General features: G+C 33.1%; 2 protein-coding genes across 2 annotated transcripts; one reads left to right on the top strand and one right to left on the bottom strand.

The window, feature by feature from the left end:
• Window positions 1-1025: 1025 nt before the first annotated feature.
• LOC112803200 (uncharacterized) lies at window positions 1026-2401 on the bottom strand. Its single transcript, XM_025846713.1, has 4 exons — window positions 1885-2401; window positions 1578-1741; window positions 1422-1493; window positions 1026-1247 (listed from the first exon to the last, which is right to left on the bottom strand). Exons 1-4 carry the CDS (start codon window positions 2399-2401, stop codon window positions 1026-1028), a joined length of 975 nt encoding a protein of 324 aa, XP_025702498.1.
• A 12482-nt stretch (window positions 2402-14883) lies between these two features.
• LOC112800545 (transcription factor MYB44) lies at window positions 14884-17830 on the top strand. The gene has a single exon (XM_025842871.3). It carries the CDS (start codon window positions 16401-16403, stop codon window positions 17457-17459), a length of 1059 nt encoding a protein of 352 aa, XP_025698656.1. The 5' UTR covers window positions 14884-16400; the 3' UTR covers window positions 17460-17830.
• Window positions 17831-19706: the final 1876 nt, after the last annotated feature.

The following is a 19706-nucleotide window of genomic DNA, read 5'->3' as shown; positions in this document are numbered from 1 at the left end:
GTTCTAACTTTCAACAAAATTACTTTTTATATATTAAAATAAAAATACTATTTGATATTAAAATCAGTACTAATATAAAAAAATATATATTCTTTATAAAAAAAATAATTTATAATCTCTTAAATAAATATAAAAAAAATATAAAAAATATTTTTTATTAAAATATTTTTCTATTATAATATTTTTAAAATATACACTTGCCCTTTTTGGATTTCAAATATTAACTACTAGTAAGTTGTTTTTGGTCGCTTTCAGTAGAATAAAACGGAAAAATAAAATTAAAGCTGTATTTAAAAGCCACAGAATATATTATTTTAAAAAATAATAAAATAAGTGAGTAATTAAAGAATAAAGATAATTGGTATTCAATTAATTCTGTTTTTATGATGGCAATTGTCGTTAGCTTTCAAAATCTATTGGCCGACTTATGTTGGTTGATGCCGTGATTTATTAATTTAAAAACATATAACAACCATTAATTAATTAAATAAAGGTTTCTTGGGTTCCAGAGAGGAAGCGTTATCTATCCAAAGCAGCGAGCTATCGTCATGGTTGATGTTGAAAGTGTTGGACGCTTTCACATTCTTTGCAAGCAAGCAAGAAAAGAAATATTTTCACACATTCTCCAATATCAATCTACTTGTAATTTCTTGCTATTCATTTTTTTCCCCTCTCTTTTTGGTTGGTTTAGAATTTAGACTTTTAGTTTTGGATTACGACTTCCACCAAGCTTACATAGATAAAATTAGATATGGAGTGGTCACATATTGCCCATGGTTTTTAAAATTTCCCATTCCGGTTTTTTATTTCACATAAAAATGGTCAAGTTTAACGTTTGTGACTTGAAAGGTATTTTATAATATGGAAAAATAATTATTTTTTTTGAAATAAGAAACTCAACACAGGAAGTAGAGCATTTAGAAAGTCAGAGTTACAATACAAACACTAAATCAAAAAATTTAAGTTATCTCCGGCATTGTCATCAACAACTAGACTGAACAAAGCCAACCCACTCTTTGTAGCTCCTAATCAACTTGGTAATAACTTTCGCAACGCATATTTCTTGATTCTTGAAAATCCTGGCATTCCTTTCCAACCACGTATTTCATAATAGCAAAAAAATCAATCAGCCACTTGTTATGTTCGACTTTTCTTACAAGAGCTCCTGTCAAACTCTCAAAGTGTTGCTTAATGGTTCCTAGAATAGACCAACATTTATCATAGGCGTATATCCAAGTACACCATACCTGCAACGTGAACTCACAGTCAATGAATAAGTGGAAATCATTCTCAGTTTCTTTTTTGCATAAAACACAAATCATATCCCTGTGATCAATAATGCTCAATCTAATCAATCTTCCCTTAGTATTGACCCTACCAACTAACACAAATCAGGTGAATAGCTCAACTCTTGGTGGTACTAGTTCTCTCCATATAGATCTAGTGAAACTATAACTCATAATGTCCTCCGGGAGAGTCTCAGTCTGCAAAGCCTGCACAAATGAGTTAGTAGAGTAAACTCCTGATCTATCAAATTTTCATACTATTATGTCCTCCCTCTCACTTGTTAACCTGACAGATTGTAGAACTTCATGAAGTTGGTTAACTAATTCTACTCCCATTGGAATAGTACCCTTCTCCAATGAAAGTTTCATATCCACTCCAGCCCATCCTAGAACCCACAGTCCCCTATAACAGATCCGACTTGATTTGAAACCGAGAAAAGTCTTGGAAATACATCCTGCAACACACCACATGGTAGCCACTTAACTTTTCAGAAACGAATTCTTCTACCATCTCCTAACTCTAATGATAACCCTCTGACCATCTTATCTCTCGCTTGCTGTTCTCTTATCTACAATTGACAAATGTCCCTCCACGGACCCTTTATATTAGGAATCGACTGACAAGAAAGAAGGACATTTGGCTTCAAGTCATTGCAGAAGCACACAATTTTCTTCCATAATGGGCAATCCTTCTTTGAAAACCGCCACCACCACTTGAACAACAATGCTGCATTCCGGAGCACTGCATTGCCCACGCCCAAACCCCCGAAGCGTTTTGGAGCTTGCACAATATCCCACCTTACCAAAGGTACCCCATCCCTTCCGTCCTCATTACTCCACAAGAACCTCCTTGGCAAAGATATCAACTTATCTGCTACTGCTCTGGACATCTTATATAAGTTAAGATAGTAAACCGGCAAACTATTAAGCACAGATTTGATGAGTACCAGCTTACCAGTTTTATTAATCATTTTGGCTTTCCACAGATTAAGTTTCTCTTCTACTTTGTATATAATAGGTTTCCATGTCTTGACCAATTTCGGATTCGCTTCCAAAGAAATACCAAGATATTTGACTGGCAACGTTGCTTCCTTACACCCCAACAAGATACACATCCTTTGTGATCACTCTCGCTCGCAATTAACCGGAATCAAGCTAAATTTATCAAAGTTAATACTCAAGCCATACATCATCTCAAAATACCGTAGAAGCCGCTTATAATTGCAAATAGTCTCCTCCTCCGGGGGGCAAAAAAGTATTGTGTCATCCGTAAATTACAAGTGAGACAACTCAATATTGTCATTTCCAACCAACAAAAGAGAGATCATTCCATGTCTTACTGCCTCTCCTATCATCCTATGAAGGACCTCACCAACAAGAACAAAAAGAAACGGAGAAAGAGGATCCCCTTATCGTAAGCCCCGTTCTATTTTAAAAGATTTAGAAGGCGAGCCATTTATCAAAAGTGACATAGACGCCGTGCACATACATTCCTTGATCCACCATCGCCATCTTTGCCCAAAGCCCATTTTCTGAAGTACAATATCCACAAATTTCCATTTGACTCTATCGTAAGCTTTTTGAAAGTCCAGTTTGATTATTGTTAATTTCTTCTTTCTTTGCTTCAACCATTGCACAGTTTCACACGCAATCAAAGTCCCATCATGAATCTTCCTCCCCTACACAAACGCACTCTGAGTCTTTCCTACTAAGTCCGGCATTACCCTTCTCATTCTCCGCACCAACACCTTCGAAATGACCTTAGACACACACCCTACCATGCTAATCGGCCGAAGATATTTAATCTTTCTTGCTCTCACAAACTTCGGGGCCAGAGCCGCCCATGTAACATTAGAATCTCTTGGTAGTGTAGCTGACTGGAAGAAATCCATGACAGCTGCAGTAAACTCAGTACCAATTTTTTCCCAACACATCTTTATGAAGTTCATATTGTAGCCATCACAGCCAGGGGCCTTAGATGACTCGTAATCCCAAACTGCTTCCTTTATTTCGTCAGCCGAAGGCATCCTCTCTAAGTCTGTAGCGTCCTCTTCCTGTATCTTGTTAACTAGGTCATCCCGAATACATACCAAAAGTGACGCTTCCTGATAAAATAATTATTTTTATTCGTAAACTTTGTAAATGTTAATAAAAATATGAGAAAAAGATAAATAGGTTTTTGACTTTTTATTTCGTAGATATTAAAGTTTTCAAAAATTTGAAAATACATTTAAGTTTCTAACCTTTTTAAAATCTAGACATATCGATCCTCATGTTTCACTTGAGTTTGTTAAATTCAATAAAAAAAATTAAATATAATTTCTATTGTGCTGACCTGGTTGATACAGATGTATATGTGAGAGAGTTTTTAAAATATGACAAATTATGTCTAGGGATCGATGTATCCAGATTTTGAAGAGGTAAAAAATTTAAATGTCTATAGACCAAAAAGTAAGGGATCAATTTATCATTTTCTCTAAAAATATTCATCAAATAAAAAAATTTAACGTTATATCTATAAAAGATGAATTTTATGTGATAAAAATATTCAAAATCTAATTTTTTTATTAATTTTTTAATAAAATTTAAAATTATCCTCATTCTTTATTTTCAACTTCAATTTCACTACCATCTTCTTCTTTTTCAAATCACGAACTTTTAAAACCTTCATTATTACCATCACCTTTCCCGTTACAATAATAACTTTTTTTCCTCTTTATTGGGATTTGAGAAAAAATAGATGACAGTAGAATTGAGTTTGAAAATAAAAAATAAAAAATTTAATACTTTTATGACATTAAATTTATTTTTTATTGGTATAACATTAATTTTTTTATTTGATGGTTATTTCTGTCAATATTTATAAAGTTTATAAGTACTAATAATTGTTTTTCTTTTATAATATATTAATTGTGTATTATAAAATTACTCTTATTAAAAAATTTAAATGAATAAAAGAGATATATAAATAATTATATCTCTAAAACATCTTTTAAATAAGAGTTTTTTTAAATTTATTTAAATTTATGTATTTTTTTATTTTATGTTATTTTTTCTCTTTTAGAGGATAATAAATATAAAATTCTAAATTTTTATTAAAAAAATTTTGATACTATATTATAAAATCATATTTTTTAAAAATTCAAACGAAAAGAAAAAATAGATATAAATAATTATATTTTTAATATAGTGTTCAATAAATGTAAATTATGGATTATCTTTTAAATAAAGAATAAAAGAATCTAGCAGTACATTTCCAACCGTTAATTATTCACTACTTACTCGCACATTAATTTTTGTTTTCCTATTTGTTTCATGTTCTTTTGTTGCTCGAGCACGTCCACAAAATTAATAATTTAAAAAGCAAGGAGAAAGTTAATTATCCAAATCAAACAGAAGATGCATGCATGATATATTATCCATCAGCCGCATACAATTCATGCACAGTTTAAAGTTTAAACGCTTTGGATTTATATTGGCCTTCTGTCCATTTCCTTCTCTATCAGGAAAAGAAGCTTTGTTTTTATCCTTCAAAGAATCTCTCCGTACACTCCCTGTCTTAACAAGCTCATCACCTTACAATTTCTACACATCAGAATTCTTCTTTTTCAACCCAAAATACAGAACAGTCAAGTTCCCCTTATCAGTCAATTAACTTTGATTAATTAATTAATTGGGAGCAGTAGCTAATTAACTATCCCACTTCATTATTATTTTAAAATATGTTGGTTGGGGAGATGTCACTCAATGTTACAACTTAATTAATCCCAATATCATCCTATGATCTTAAATTCTTAATCTTATCTCCAAGTTTGGACCGAGTCATTCATTGTACTTCTCACTCCAAAAGGGAAAAAGTAAAATGCTTTCACTTTTCTTTTCTTTTTCTTTTTTTTTTCAACAAAAAAAAATCTACTATTACATTTCTTGTTCTATAAAATGCAAATAGTCGTGCTATTTAATTATTTGATCAGGTACACTAAATTAATATACACACTTTTTTTCTTTTATTATTAGATAGAGTAGGAGATTTATTTGATAGCTAATTCATTTCATTGGTAAAAAACTAAAAAAACGTGTTAGTTTTGTAAAGTAACATAAAAATGAGTATAAAAACATTTATGAAATGAATAGAAACAGGAAGAAGCAACTTAACAGTTAGTAGTCATTATCGAGAATAAGAAACAGAAACCAAATACACAAATAAAAATGATATTGGGGAAATTAAAAAGGGTCCCATGAAGCACAAAGGAACAAGAAATCGAGGAAGGCTAACTAATAGGTATTTGAATTTATATTAGGCCCTACATTATTAATATTATTTCCAAACAGCAACAAAAAACTAAAGAGGCTATACTTTTATGTTTCCGTTCACATTTAATTTACTCTTCTTCTCTCTTGGCCATGGCCGTGCATGTCCCACACGACCAAACCTACCGTCCAACAAAACAAGCCAACGTTGAAAATTTGAAACCCTGTTACTTACTTGGGCGGCTTCTTTATATGTGGTTGTTGCCACCATATATATCATATACCCTTGTTCCTCTTTTGTTGCTTTGACACTTCTCTTAGTGCACGCAATAATCAATATCAAAATCAAATTTGCTCTTCTTTCTACCTAGGTTCCACCTGGTTTAGATCATATATATTATCTCCAATAATATAATTTATGTTACTTATTATTTCTCATTGAATTCAACTTAGTTACTAAGAGTAGTTCTGAGATATGATTGGTTCCCAAAAGAAGAGCCACGGTAATCATAGTATTCAAACTCGGAATCTTACCTTATCTTTCGAGAATGTTTGTTTTGTGGGCTGTGTTAACACTTAAAACTTTTTTTTTTCTTACGGTATTTCTCAATTCAACAATCTAAGAATTAATTAATTACGGATTGAAATTTAATTTAAAAATTTATTATTAGCTAATAAATTGCTATACATACAAAACAGAATTCAAATACCAACCCTTACTTAAATGGATTAATAAGTAATAAATTAGACTACCCAACTTGATTAACCCCTGAAAGTTAAAACATTTTAATAGATAAAAAGTAGTGATGAATGATGAGCAAGTAAGTTCCCAGAAATGAAAGGATTGTGACCCTTCACCAAACCACACCACCTAAGATAGGAAGCATTGGGCTCCACCCTTTGACCATAAAAGCCCATATCATTGGAAATTCTGGTTTTTTTTAGATAACCTTTCATTTTCACTTCAGTTCTGTACAATTTTTTGTTGAATTTTATTTATCAACTGCCTTAGGCCTCAGGAGGTCACAATTTAAACTTGAGCAATGCTATTTTCACATCTAAATGTGATGTTTAATCACCACATTGTAAATAAAAAATAATAGTTTTCTTTCCTTAAATAACTATTAGTCTTGTGTTAATTATAAGTTCAAAGTATAAAATTTGTATACGTCATAAAAAATTATAATATTATATTATAAAATTATTTCTCTCAAAAATTTATAGTTATATATTTAATATATTTTTTCTTTATTTTATTCATTATCTTCTATCCGACATAAGTGTTTTTAAGTAAATATTAATTTAACTAGAACTTCTAACATTTTTGCTTTAATAAATACACAATTAAGTATATTATAAATTTAATTTTTTTACTTTATAATTTTTTTTCTATCATTAACCTAATTTTAATGTGTTCATACTTTTTAACCCCAAAATTTCGGGTGCTCTTTATTTGGTTGTATTGTTTTGTTTTTCCTTGGACATACATGCATCTATCTATAATAATTGGTTCCACACCCGCCTAGAAATCTTAATATAAAAAATGATTCCTCCATTTTAATATCCACCGTTTTAATTAGTTCGAGCCTCGGAGTTTGTCCATGATGGTCCCTCAGAGTAATGATTGGATATTTGTGGTTTTCATCCCCTGATGAAATCAGGTATATGTCAAAAATCAATGGCTATTAATTTTGATATACATGAGGATGTGAAAATTGTTGGAAACAAAATTGGAAGGTTTTCGTGCTTGCATTCTCCAAACGTGCTTAATTTAAAACAGAAATATGGCCACTTTAATTTAAAAACCGAATAAAGCATGACAGAAAAAAGAAAGAAAGAAGAAAAGTATGAATGATAGAGGGTAAAGTTATATGAAGCAGAGTTTGGTATTTTTACTAATCATCATAAGCTTGAATTATATATAGTAATTTAATTGGTTTGAAAGAAAGAAAAAAGGAGGAAAGAAGTTACTAAGATTGATGTGATTTATATATATAAAATTGAAAAGTGGCATGATCTTTGCTCAATGTGATTCCAATGCCATACAACTAGCTATCAGCATTATTATTAGATGACAAACTCGTATGAGAGTGCTACGGCTACCGCACTGCAATGCAATCATCATATGTAGGAGTTGCATTTATTGCCAAATCAATTCACATTATTCCTTAGTAATATTCATAAATTATTACAACATACCATCTATCGTTTATAACAATAACTCATTAATTAGTATAATTTATATGACACAATTGGTTAATATTTTTAATTAGTCTAATAACATAATATCTTTACTGATAAAAAACAATCGATTGTGTTGTCTCTATAATATTATCCTTTCATGAATTCAAAAAATAGGTTAGTTTGGACGATGTCACTGCTTTGTGAAGCAGTGTACGGCAATAATTAAGAACCAAACAAAGTGTATAAAAAAGATTAAAAATAAAAGAAAATAGAATGCAATTGCAGTTACTAGCTAGGACCATGGAGCAGGTGGATGGATGCCGCTTGGTAGTTGCTACATAAATAATTACAAGCTGCCACTCCCTGTCTGATGGTTAATGACATTTATGTTACTATTTAATTAATATTTGTGTTTCTAATTACCATATTTAAAATAGTAATCGACCTGAGCAATTAAATCAATATATATTATGGTAATATTATACGCTACTTAAATATTAATATTTATAGTATTCTTAAGTGAGATTCACAAAAGTGCGGAATGGTAATAAAAAAAGAAAAGAAATTAGGTGTCTAACAATTTTTCTTTATATTTGAATTAATATTACATTTTTTTTACTAAATATGTTTGGTTCTCTAGTAATCTTAAAAAAAAAAAAAAGAAAATAAGAGAGAGAAAGAATAAGAAGAAGTAGTTGACTTGATAAATTAAACGAGTAAGAGCGGGGATCCGAATAGAAGGGAACGAAGAAGGAAACGAGAAAAGTGTGCTGGATCCTCTTTTGTTTATATATATATTACTACTATTACGAATCCTGCTATAAAATTGGGTCGTTTACCACAGTAAGAATTTGAGCTTAAGTGAAAACTAATCAAATGATGTCCAATAATTTCGTGTATGCATAATGAACAATAAATTATAAAACTATATACATATATATAATGAGCGTAAAATAAACTAAGCCACCACTATCACATCTCACCTAACCTATTAAAAAACATATCATTGTTAATACTATATTCTATGTATATATATATGCTAATGTTAGATTCCTCATGGCTCCATCTTGGTAGGAGAGGCTCTGAATTTATGATTTGATAAGGTAAACCGGAAGAATATATAGTTCGTCAATTACACTAATTTCTTAGTTATAGAGACGTTTAGATGCATCATGATTATCATAATTAGCAATAGCTGCATTCAAAGGAAAAAGAAGCATTAGTCCTATCCCACATGTATATATATAGTACGTTAAAAGTGGAAAAGCGACGTCGTAAAATATCGTAAGAAAAGAAAAAAGGGAGTCACGATAGAAGGATGCCGCAACAAACGACGCCGCATAAGGGACACAGTGACAGTGCTTTATTAGCTCTACCATACCATGGATATAGCGGCAAACGGGAATCGTGGGATATGAATACGAGGCTATCGCTCTCACATTCTCACTCATCATTTCCTATTATTATGCTTTATCAATCCCCAAAACAGAAATAAAAAAAAAAAGCTTAACCAACTATCTTGCAATTACTTGTAATTTTCTTTCTTTTTAATATTAAATATACTATAACTTTGAAGATTTATATTTCTAATTTTTTTTATTAAAAGGCTAGTATTTAAGAAAATAAAATTGTGAAAGAAAAATTGAAGATTACTAGGTAGTAGTTTGTAGAATAAATAGGAAAGTGAGAAGGGAACAAAAGAGGGTAATGCGATATAGCTGGCATGGGTGGCCCATGACGTTGGGTGCAGAGGATGATGGGCCATGGCTTATCTCATTGACGGTTCGAAAAGGAGACAGAGCAACAGTTTCCGCCATAAAAAACCAAGCTCCCATGCACATCACGCAACTTATTAACAAAATCAACACCATTCACTAATCACTCACACTCAGATGCCTGCTACTACTGCTCACTTGTGACGTTTATGTGCCAAATCAACACATTCGATTATAGTAACCAAGTTAATTCAATTCTACCTTTAAACATTCACTTTTTAATTTTAATATCATTATTTCTCATAAATACGATTAATTTCAGAATTCATCAGAGCTAAATTCCGCCATATCAATTTTGGTCGTGTTTTTAAAAATATAAAAATAAAAAAAGATAATTTGTCCCCGTAAATTCGGTTTTTCAAAAATAAAATTTAGAATTTATGGACATTATTAATAATTTTGTCGTTGGAACTATCAAATCTGGGAGATACGTGGTAGGGGCGAGAGACGAACACGTATGCAGAGGGATCCATCGTTACAACTGTCGTGCTTGTCCGTTAGCGGGATTGTGATGCGCGGTCACTCCCTGCCTCCGTCGTTTTTCACGTGCTACAAATATTTTTATGCCTTTTGCAATAATAATAATAATAATAATAATAATAATAATAAAAATGAAAATGGATAAAAATGACTACTTGCTACTTGCATGAAATGGTACGGATCATACCGTTGGACTGATATACATTTTCTCAATTTTTTTAATAATTAAAAAATATAATTTTTTATTATTAATTTTATAAATAAAACAAAAAATATAAAAAATAAAAAATAAAAAAATTATATTTTATATTTTTAATTTTTTTAACAATTAAAAAATTTTATTTTTTAATTAGACTTTCTTTATAATCGATTTCTATTTTTTTATTAGTTTATCATAGATCTTAATAATTTGAATTGGTTTAATAGTTAATTTACTAACTTATTTTAAAAAAAATATTGATAGTTTGAATCTTATTGTTGTAGCAGATAAAAAATTATTAAACGCCTTGTTTTATACTTCCTTTTTCTTTATATAATTTATTTTTCTGTCTTCATTCTTCTCTTAAATATTTTAGATTTTAGATTCACTTTTATTTGTTTTTTTCTTTTACCGAAAATAGAGACACTCGAATCTGGGATCTCTTAAGTGAATATAGAGAGACTATACCATTTCAGTTAGGAAAAGTATAGGAAGACAATAAAAATACTAAACAAAGTGACCAATGGATATATCAGATGTTCATTTCACTAGGTATGCAGATAGTTATTCTAATATTAAAATTTAGGTGGATAATTTGGTAGTGTAGTGTGCTTTGATTTAATTAGTGATTGTTCATGTTGTTCAAGAAAATTATTGATTACCTAGTATAACCCTTTTGAATTATAACTTATTGGTATTTGTTATTATTTATTAAGATAAAGAAATGTATATCCTTGTATGATTTTTTACTTTAAATTTATTCTCTACTTTTTTAAAACTTAACAGAGCTCTAGTAACATGTTTTTATATTTCTAATATTATCTGACTTTTACATTATTATTTAATATTGAGACTACTGATATAATATCTTAAATATCTTCCGCAATGTTCAGAATTCAATTTTTTTCCCTCCAGGACGGATTAGAAATTCTAACCCCAAATTAATTATTTCTTTAAATTTGTTACGAGAGATGTTCTGCTTTATATAAACTCCATTCGAGGTATAACATGGAGATATTTTAAGTGCTATGAGATTTCTTCAGATCTTTTTTGACACTGCCAGCTACGTTCAAATTAGTATTTGTTCGAATAGTGTTTAGAAATTTTACAAAAAGCTTTTTTTTTGGTCCCCCTAACCTCTGCCTTCCTTACTCATCCGATTTTATAGTTCCTCATACAATATATCTGTTTCAACTATATGCAACCATTATGAAACGTAACTTTTAAGTCTTTAATCAATATAATATATATAATGTATTGTAATTGACTTACAAAAAAAACGTGCTATTATATATATACTGCTATACATCAGTCCAAAGTATAATGGACGATCAAGAGAAGTATGAAATTTTCACTTTAGTTATCGTAAAACTATTTTTAGAACAACTATTAAATATAGTGTATGTGTTATTCAAAATAAACTTCACAAATGAAAGAAAAAAAAGAACACACACACAATGGAAGTGCGGCTAATATTTTTTATATTGTATAAATATATGTGTAATACATTGTTGTGGGAAGATTAGGTGTTTTTTTTATATGGTGTTTTATTTAAATCGGATGGTCCGATTTGTTTGAAAAAAAAAAAGTAAAGTACAAATTGGAGGGTCCGATTTGTTTGATAAAAAAAACTACAAATCGCATGGTCCGTTTTGTATTTTTAATTTTTTTATTTTTTAAAATAAAAATCGAACGGTCCGATTTTAACATTAAAAATTTTTTTATTTTCAAAAACACAAATTAGACCATCCAATTTGTGATTGTTGATTTAAAAAATGAAACAAATCGGAGGAATCGATTTATCCACACTATAACAATAAAAAACTCATCTCTTCTCCCATCATTATGAGATGCACTCAGCTCTCTCCCACACAAAAAATAATAAGCGATGGAAGTGCTGTGCCTTTAAAATTATTTGGGGGACTGGGAGAGTTTGGTTTCTGGTTGCACAAAAGCAAATTCAAAAGTACTACCTTTATGTTAATGGAAGCTCTCATCCACTTATATATAATAATCTAACCGCCTATTTTACGAATAATAAATAAATAAATCTTTTCATAAATGTTAGGCAGAGTTTCAACTTTCATTATTAATTTAGTATTTTACATTTAAATTTACGTATATAATCATGGCCACTAAGCTTAATTATTCCTTTCAATTAAGTTAGCTCAATATATATTTTTCAATAAAGTAATAATATTACTTTGATAATTACATTGGTGGTAAAAAAAAATTTACTTTTTTTAATATTTTTTTTTGTTCTTGTGTGAGTAAATTGGATGTAACTCGGCTCCCAGGCGACACCGAGCTGTTTTCCTTGATTTCGAGCTGGTGGCTTGAAGGCTCGAGTTTTTCGTCCAGAGGTTGTATTACGATGTTGAGAGAACAAAAAAAAAATATTCCTACAAAAAGCATTTTAATACGTAAGTTAGTATTGTGTATTGTGTGTTGTATTATTGAAAATAAAATGTCGTACCTTTTTATATACGAGGTAGAGCAGAACGATTATGTTTTTAACAATCATTTTTATTGATGGACAGTAATATCATATTAAGTCGTTATGATACTTATTCTTGTACGAATTCAAATTATGACGTTTGAATGTCATAAATTATAACGTGGACAATCAAACTATACCGTATAAAGCCGATTTATTATTTTTTGATTAGGTTTTACCGACCATATCACTTTTCAAAAAGTTGTCTATGTATATCATTTCTTTCTTTCTTTCTTTTTAATGTTGAAAACAAACTAGTTTTGCTCAACCGAGGGGAAGAAGAATAAATCAATAACTTAGAATAAAATGAGACAAGATCTGCACATCAACCGTTAAATCAGAAAATAAACCTTAAATATAAGTTTGGGAGTTGAGTGAGCGTGTGTGCAAGCTGCTTATTATTATCATTTATATATATATATATATATATATATATATATATATATATATATATATATATATATATATATATATATATCTTCTAAATTACCGTCGCCTGGCACATAATTTTTCTTTATCTATTATTGAATTTAAAGTTTGAAAGTCACTCCCATCACAATCACCGTACCAACTGTACATTGACCTTGTGAGTTAAGAAAGATAGCCCTATCTAATTCCAATAATATCCAGAGTGCAATGAAACTATAAATAGCAGGAGGCAGGCACGTTATGGTAATTTAAATCTGTGTGAATAAAATTGGAATAATTGTTCAAAGTTTCAATAGGGTTAATAAATAATAATTGATATCCATTTGCAAGCAAAGCACTACAGTGGTGCCGAAAGCTCCAGGACCATTCCTTCCCGTCACGTGAGCCACCCTAGCAAAATTATTTTCACCCTCCGTACCCTTCTCGTCCGGTTTTGGACCGTTTTTGTTTTTGCCACTTAACATAAGATAGATAAATTCGAATGAATCAACGTCAACGATTCCAGACGAGACGAGTAAACGTAAGCACAAAATTATAAATACAATACAGCAGGATGCGGGGCACTCTTGTAATTTCACATCGGTTAGCTAAGTTGCTTTGCCGCTTCAGGGGGTGCAAGAACCACGTGTGTCTGATTTGCGCGATGCTCAAGCACGTGATTTGGCCCTCCACGCATGTCAAAGAATTATCAAACGGACTATACCGTATAAATAAATAAATAAATAAAATCATAAATTAAAAATGACTAGAGCGGTGGAGTGTAGCTGTGTAGATGAACCAAAAAAAGTTTATTTTTTAATTTGTTCACTTGGGAAAAAGAAAAAGATGGGCTCGGCGAGTAGTGAGTGGCTGAGTGCCCTTAATTACAGCTGTCCCCACGCAACGGTTTCAATGCTGCCAAAGTACAAATTTCCGTATTTCCTTTTCTTGTTTTGAGAAAAAAAAAAAGAATGCACTGCTAGTAAAAAATGAGTTTTGTTTATTTTTATTCTAAAAGTATAGGTTAAAAATATTATAAAAATTATTAAAAATATTTTTTATGTTTTTAATATATTGAATGTATCAAAAATGTTTAAAATATCTACTATTGTATGTTTAAAATGTACTTTTAGAATTCAAGTTAGTCAAATTTTAAAGAAAATATACTGTTTCCTTGTACTAGATGGTAAAAAGAGTAAAAACTAACCAATCTAATAGCTGTAAGTTTGTAACACAAAATACTAAAAAAAAAAATAAATAAATAAAAAGAAAAAAGAAGAAAGCAAAAGAATCTAAACTGATTATTATTGGGATTGTGTAAGGCTTTCAATGTAAGAGGAGTACATTGCTGATTCCACTGGCCCCTATATCTCTACCCCTAATCTATTTTCGGCCTTTGTTTTGGGAGTACTACTTCATAATGGGATGATATTTTGGGAACAAATAATGACGGATTTGGGATATCCTAATTATTCTGTCTTAGCAGATCGCACATATCCTGTAAATTACACTTACAATCCCACTATCCTTACATCCATTTCCTATAGACATGCTCTTGGTCATCACAAATCTAAATTATACATTTATTTATGAATTAAGAGATACACCGGTGTCAGAAAATCTACTGCTCATTGATTTAGAATCAGTAATCACCTATGTTAATAAGGTTTAAGAGGAGGAAATAGTGATATTAAATAAAGAGAAAGAATATGTGATTATTTTAGATAGAAAAGGAAGGAAGAGGTCCATGGCTCCATGCGGTGGGTAGTATATGTACGATGTACGAGTAACAGAAATAGATACGGATCTGTTAGATCAAAATAATAACAAAATATCCCTTCTTTTCCCATTTGAATACCCACCCGACAATCTTCTCTCTCGCCCTTTTCCCATACCTTTCTTTAATCCATCCCCAAATCCTCCACTTTCCTATTATTGATTAATTAATCATATTTTATTACTGACAAATACGTGGGCTTCACAATATTTTATACAGTAGTTTCGAAAACAAAACAAAAGCAACCGAAATGTGTAAGAGAGGAAGATGAGAGGAAGGTGCAAATGCCTCGGGGGGTGGGGGGAACCGGTTCCGTACAGGTGTTATGCGAGTGTGGGAAAGGAGAAGTGACCGGCACGTGTGGGTAGAGAGTATAGAGGGGGATAGATAGGCCGTTATAGGATGAGATGGTGGTGGGGGGTGGCAGGTATAGAATACAGGCTGGACTGACAGAAAAGCAGTAATGATTCGCCCTCCGATTCGGCGACCGATCTTGTCGTTTTGTGCCAGCTCAGCCTAAAGTGGACCCCCCACTCTTGCAAATTTTCCCAAGAAAAGGACGAAACTTAAAAATCCCACACGAAAATGCTCTACAGCCTGGAGTCCTCAGTCAAACTCAAACCAAAGCACCAGGAACCTCACCCAACCCCAAACCCCAACCGTTATCATCGTTATCTCATTTTTCCGTTTCTTGTTTTCTTTCTTCTAATAATTAAATGCTATTTTAACGTGAAAAATTCTGGTTGTTAGCCTCTTGTTTGTCTACATTAACTTCCCGAACTGTTCTACTCTCCTACCATCCCACGCTCTCCAACCATCCGTCAATTCCACACTCTTTCCAAAACTAATAATATTATGTATCACTAAGTTAACAATTAATCATTTCTTTTTAACTAAAAAATTAACACCATCCAATCACTATAACAGTAAATAGTGATATTAATATTAGTACGTGTGATTCATAACAGGATCTCCTTTACCTATTAAAAGAGTACTATTAATAAGGAATGGTTAGGTAAGTTTCAAAATTTGGGGTGCCATAATGGAGTGGAGCGTTATGTATGTGTAAGAGACGCGCTGGTGCATGGGAAAATGTTTTAGGTGTACATAAGTGATATTCTTCATCTTTATTTGAAAAAAAAAGGGTAATAACGAAAGGATAAAATTGAGAGGGAAGAAAAGAAAGCAAAGAGAGGTGACTTGTGTAAATGGGAGCGGCTGAAGAGTGACGCGTGTGCGATGACAGCTGTATCCCAAATCCCAAGCCAACCGCTTCCCTGGAAGAAGCGGTACCGATTGCCCATAACGCTAGCTGACAACTCCAGAACCTAACTTGCCCAACCGGTAACCTCTTTCCCTACCCCCATCACATATAAGCAACCCAACCTCCTCCAAACCAACCCAATGCTCCACCACCAACACAACTAACACCCCAAGGAGCCTCCTTCTAAAATATATTCTATCACACAACCACCTTCGCCCCCCACCCTTTATTTTATGAACCTTTCTTTGAATTGAAGGAGGAAAAAAAGATAAGAGAGAGATGAATACCGCTACTAGTACAACGGCAGTTACAAGAAAGGATATGGATCGGATCAAGGGCCCATGGAGCCCGGAAGAGGACGACGCTCTGCAGAAGCTGGTGGAGAAGCACGGGCCTAGGAACTGGTCACTCATAAGCAAATCCATCCCGGGCCGCTCCGGCAAGTCTTGCAGGCTCCGATGGTGCAACCAGCTCTCCCCACAGGTGGAGCATCGGGCCTTCACCCCCGAAGAGGACGACACCATAATCAGAGCTCACGCTCGCTTCGGCAACAAGTGGGCTACCATAGCCCGACTCCTCTCCGGCAGAACCGACAACGCCATTAAGAACCACTGGAACTCCACCCTCAAACGCAAGTGCGCCTCCATGGGCCCCATCGACGACCCTCACTTCGCTCAGCCACTCAAACGCTCCGTCAGCGCCGGCGCCGCCGTACCCGTATCAACGGGCCTCTACATGAACCCTCCCACACCCGGAAGTCCCTCCGGATCCGATGTGAGCGAGTCAAGCGTCCCCGCTGCCTCCACATCGCACGTTTTCCGACCTGTGCCTAGAGCCGGCGGCGTCGTACCGCCGGTAGAAACGACGTCGTCTTCCTATGACCCTCCCACTTCATTGTCCCTTTCCCTTCCTGGGGTCGACTCTAATTCGGAAGTCTCGAATCGTGGCAACGAACCGTCGCCTCACTCGGCGCCGCCGTTGACTGCCATACCTCTGTTGCCAATAATGTCGGCTGCTGTATCCGCGACGGTGGCGGCCGTTCCAGCGGTAACTGCCACAGCTCCAGGTGCTGCTCCGTTGGCTGCACAGCCGTTACAGCAAATTCGCGATCCATCGGCTGTGGCTGCGGTGCCGAAGCAGAATAATGGAGCGGCTCCATTCAACTTTAGTGCTGAGCTTTTGGCGGTGATGCAAGATATGATAAGGAAGGAAGTGAGGAGTTATATGGCTGGATTAGAGCAGCAAAGTAACAATAATGGGATGTGTTTTCAGGCTGCTGATGGTGGCTTTAGGAACGCTTCCGTTAAGCGAATTGGGATTAGCAGGATCGATTCGTAAATATCTTGACTTGGGAAAAATGGAGATGCAGATGCAGAGGGAGGGGAAAAAAAAAAGAAAGGAAAGGGAAAATTGAACCTTCGTGTTTATCCCCTGTTTTCTTTTACTCTTGTTTTTTAGGCAATAATTTTGGTTAATGGTTAGTTAATGTACAGAGAGAACTTCGCATCGAGATGGATGGAGATGGATGGATGGATGTGAGGGGGAGTGAGAAATTCATTAGCAGAGTAAAAACCTAAAGAGGTTTCAGATGTAACCGGACGAAAAATCTGAAAATTCTACAACTGTTCTTTTTTTTTTTTACTGTCTCTTGGTCCTGTACTCCAGGCCTAGTTGAAAAAACAAAAATAGAATAAAATTATTTTCAACTATGATGAGATAAGTTTCTTCTCTTATTTGTGCATCTAATCCAAATTTTATGATATTAGTAGTTGAATTAGTGAAATGGAGTATAACCTGATCAATGATCTTTCTTTCAGTTTAATGTGCAAAGCGCATCTAGGTAACAGAAAGGTTATAATATATGAAACTCAGATAACTTTGCAAAGACTCAGAATAACTGGTAGTTTAAGTTAGGTTGGCTGAAGTCTAAAGATAAACTCTATGTATATCAACAAATACAGTTTTAGAGGATCTCAGATTATCTGTTGTGGTCCAAAATTAAATATCTTTCGAGCAGTTATTTATTTATTTATTTATTTTCTTCGGTCAACATCCAATATATAAGGTCAGAGAAGATGGTAGTAATTACATGGACAGGTAGAAGGAGAGAGATTTCAATTTAAATACAACTACGAAGTATTTAAGTGTTGGGCTACAAAAGCTTATGGTAACAGTTAGATGCATACGTATTGGTTAGAAGTCATAGAAGGGTTAATGGGTTATGAACTAAATGGGGACCTTCAAGTATCAAATGATGAGACAAGACATTTAATTTGTTATAGTTTTCGAAGAATGTAGAAGCTGGGCCTATAAATCCAGGCTTAGTTCCAAACACTCTCCTACTATATGAGGAGCATTTTGTTCTAACCACTGCTTGCATATTTTATTTATTTTTACGAATAATAGGTCAAGAAACAAATTAAGGCATGTGAAAACAAATATGGATAGCTTGTAACAAAAGCTTATACGCCGTCCTTCTTTGACCTGTATTTCTAGGAAGTAGTTAAATAAGGATTCGCTTGACAGTTGGGGAAATACTAAGTTTTACGCGTAGGATTGAAAAGAACATCGCAGTTAACTTTGCTTGGCAATGTTTTTAACGTGATTCATTAACAGTTAACTATCCGCGATGTGAAATACTACGCAGATCAACGTGGCGAAATACTAATTTTAACCTTTCAAGGCATGTTAGTTATTTATGTAATAAAAAGGTTAAATGCTGATTTAATACATTTGTCAATAAAAATATATATAATTTAATTTATTTTTATTATATATTTTGTATTTTAAATTTCAATATGTATTTTTTAGTGTTAGTTGATTTTAATATACAATTAACATGATTATTTTATAATTTAACAATGATGTACCATATGCATTATATGGATTGCGTTTTGCCTGTATTTTGATATTTTTCTCTTTAAATTGAAATGCGATTTTTTAATTTTATTTTTTTATTCAATTTCTAATATCTAAAAACATAACTGATATGACCAGTAACTGAGTATTCATAATAATCAGCATTCATTCTCATTCAATAACGTCAGATATGCAGTTAATTCTTTTCTCGGACGTTACGACTCAGACAAAACGATCAACTTCATCCAACCAGATATAAGGAGAGGAGCAAGAGCTCAAAAGGTAAGCAATCTTTCCAAGAAAAACCTCCCCACACATATCTCTTTACTAACTTGAGCGTCGGAGTGCCTTTGCAGGTACTCACCTCTCCGGTTCTTCCATTGCCGACGTATACCGCGTTCTGGGAGTTTGCTGACCTTCATTGGAGAACGATCTATACCTCGGCGCAAGCAGGCAATAACATTTGGCGCCCACTGTGGAGCCCGCAATTTAAGATATCATTTGTTGTAAGCCCCAAATTCCTCATAGCCGCTTATGGTTGATGTTCCTCCCCCTACCCCATCCGAGCTCTTACGGATGGTGACCGAACTTCAACAAGCAAACCAACGGATGGCGGAGGAGAATCAAAGAATGCAAAACCAAATCGTGCAACTAGTTAATGCTCGCCTGGAGCACAATAATGATCACTAGGAGCAACATGGGAATGACGAACGTCAATCGGTACTA

Source organism: Arachis hypogaea, chromosome 5 (genome assembly GCF_003086295.3).
Source record: "Arachis hypogaea cultivar Tifrunner chromosome 5, arahy.Tifrunner.gnm2.J5K5, whole genome shotgun sequence".
NCBI classification, from domain to species: Eukaryota; Viridiplantae; Streptophyta; class Magnoliopsida; order Fabales; family Fabaceae; genus Arachis; species Arachis hypogaea.
The sequence above is the reverse complement of the archived record's forward strand: the minus strand, read 5'-3'. Positions and strand labels throughout refer to the sequence as shown.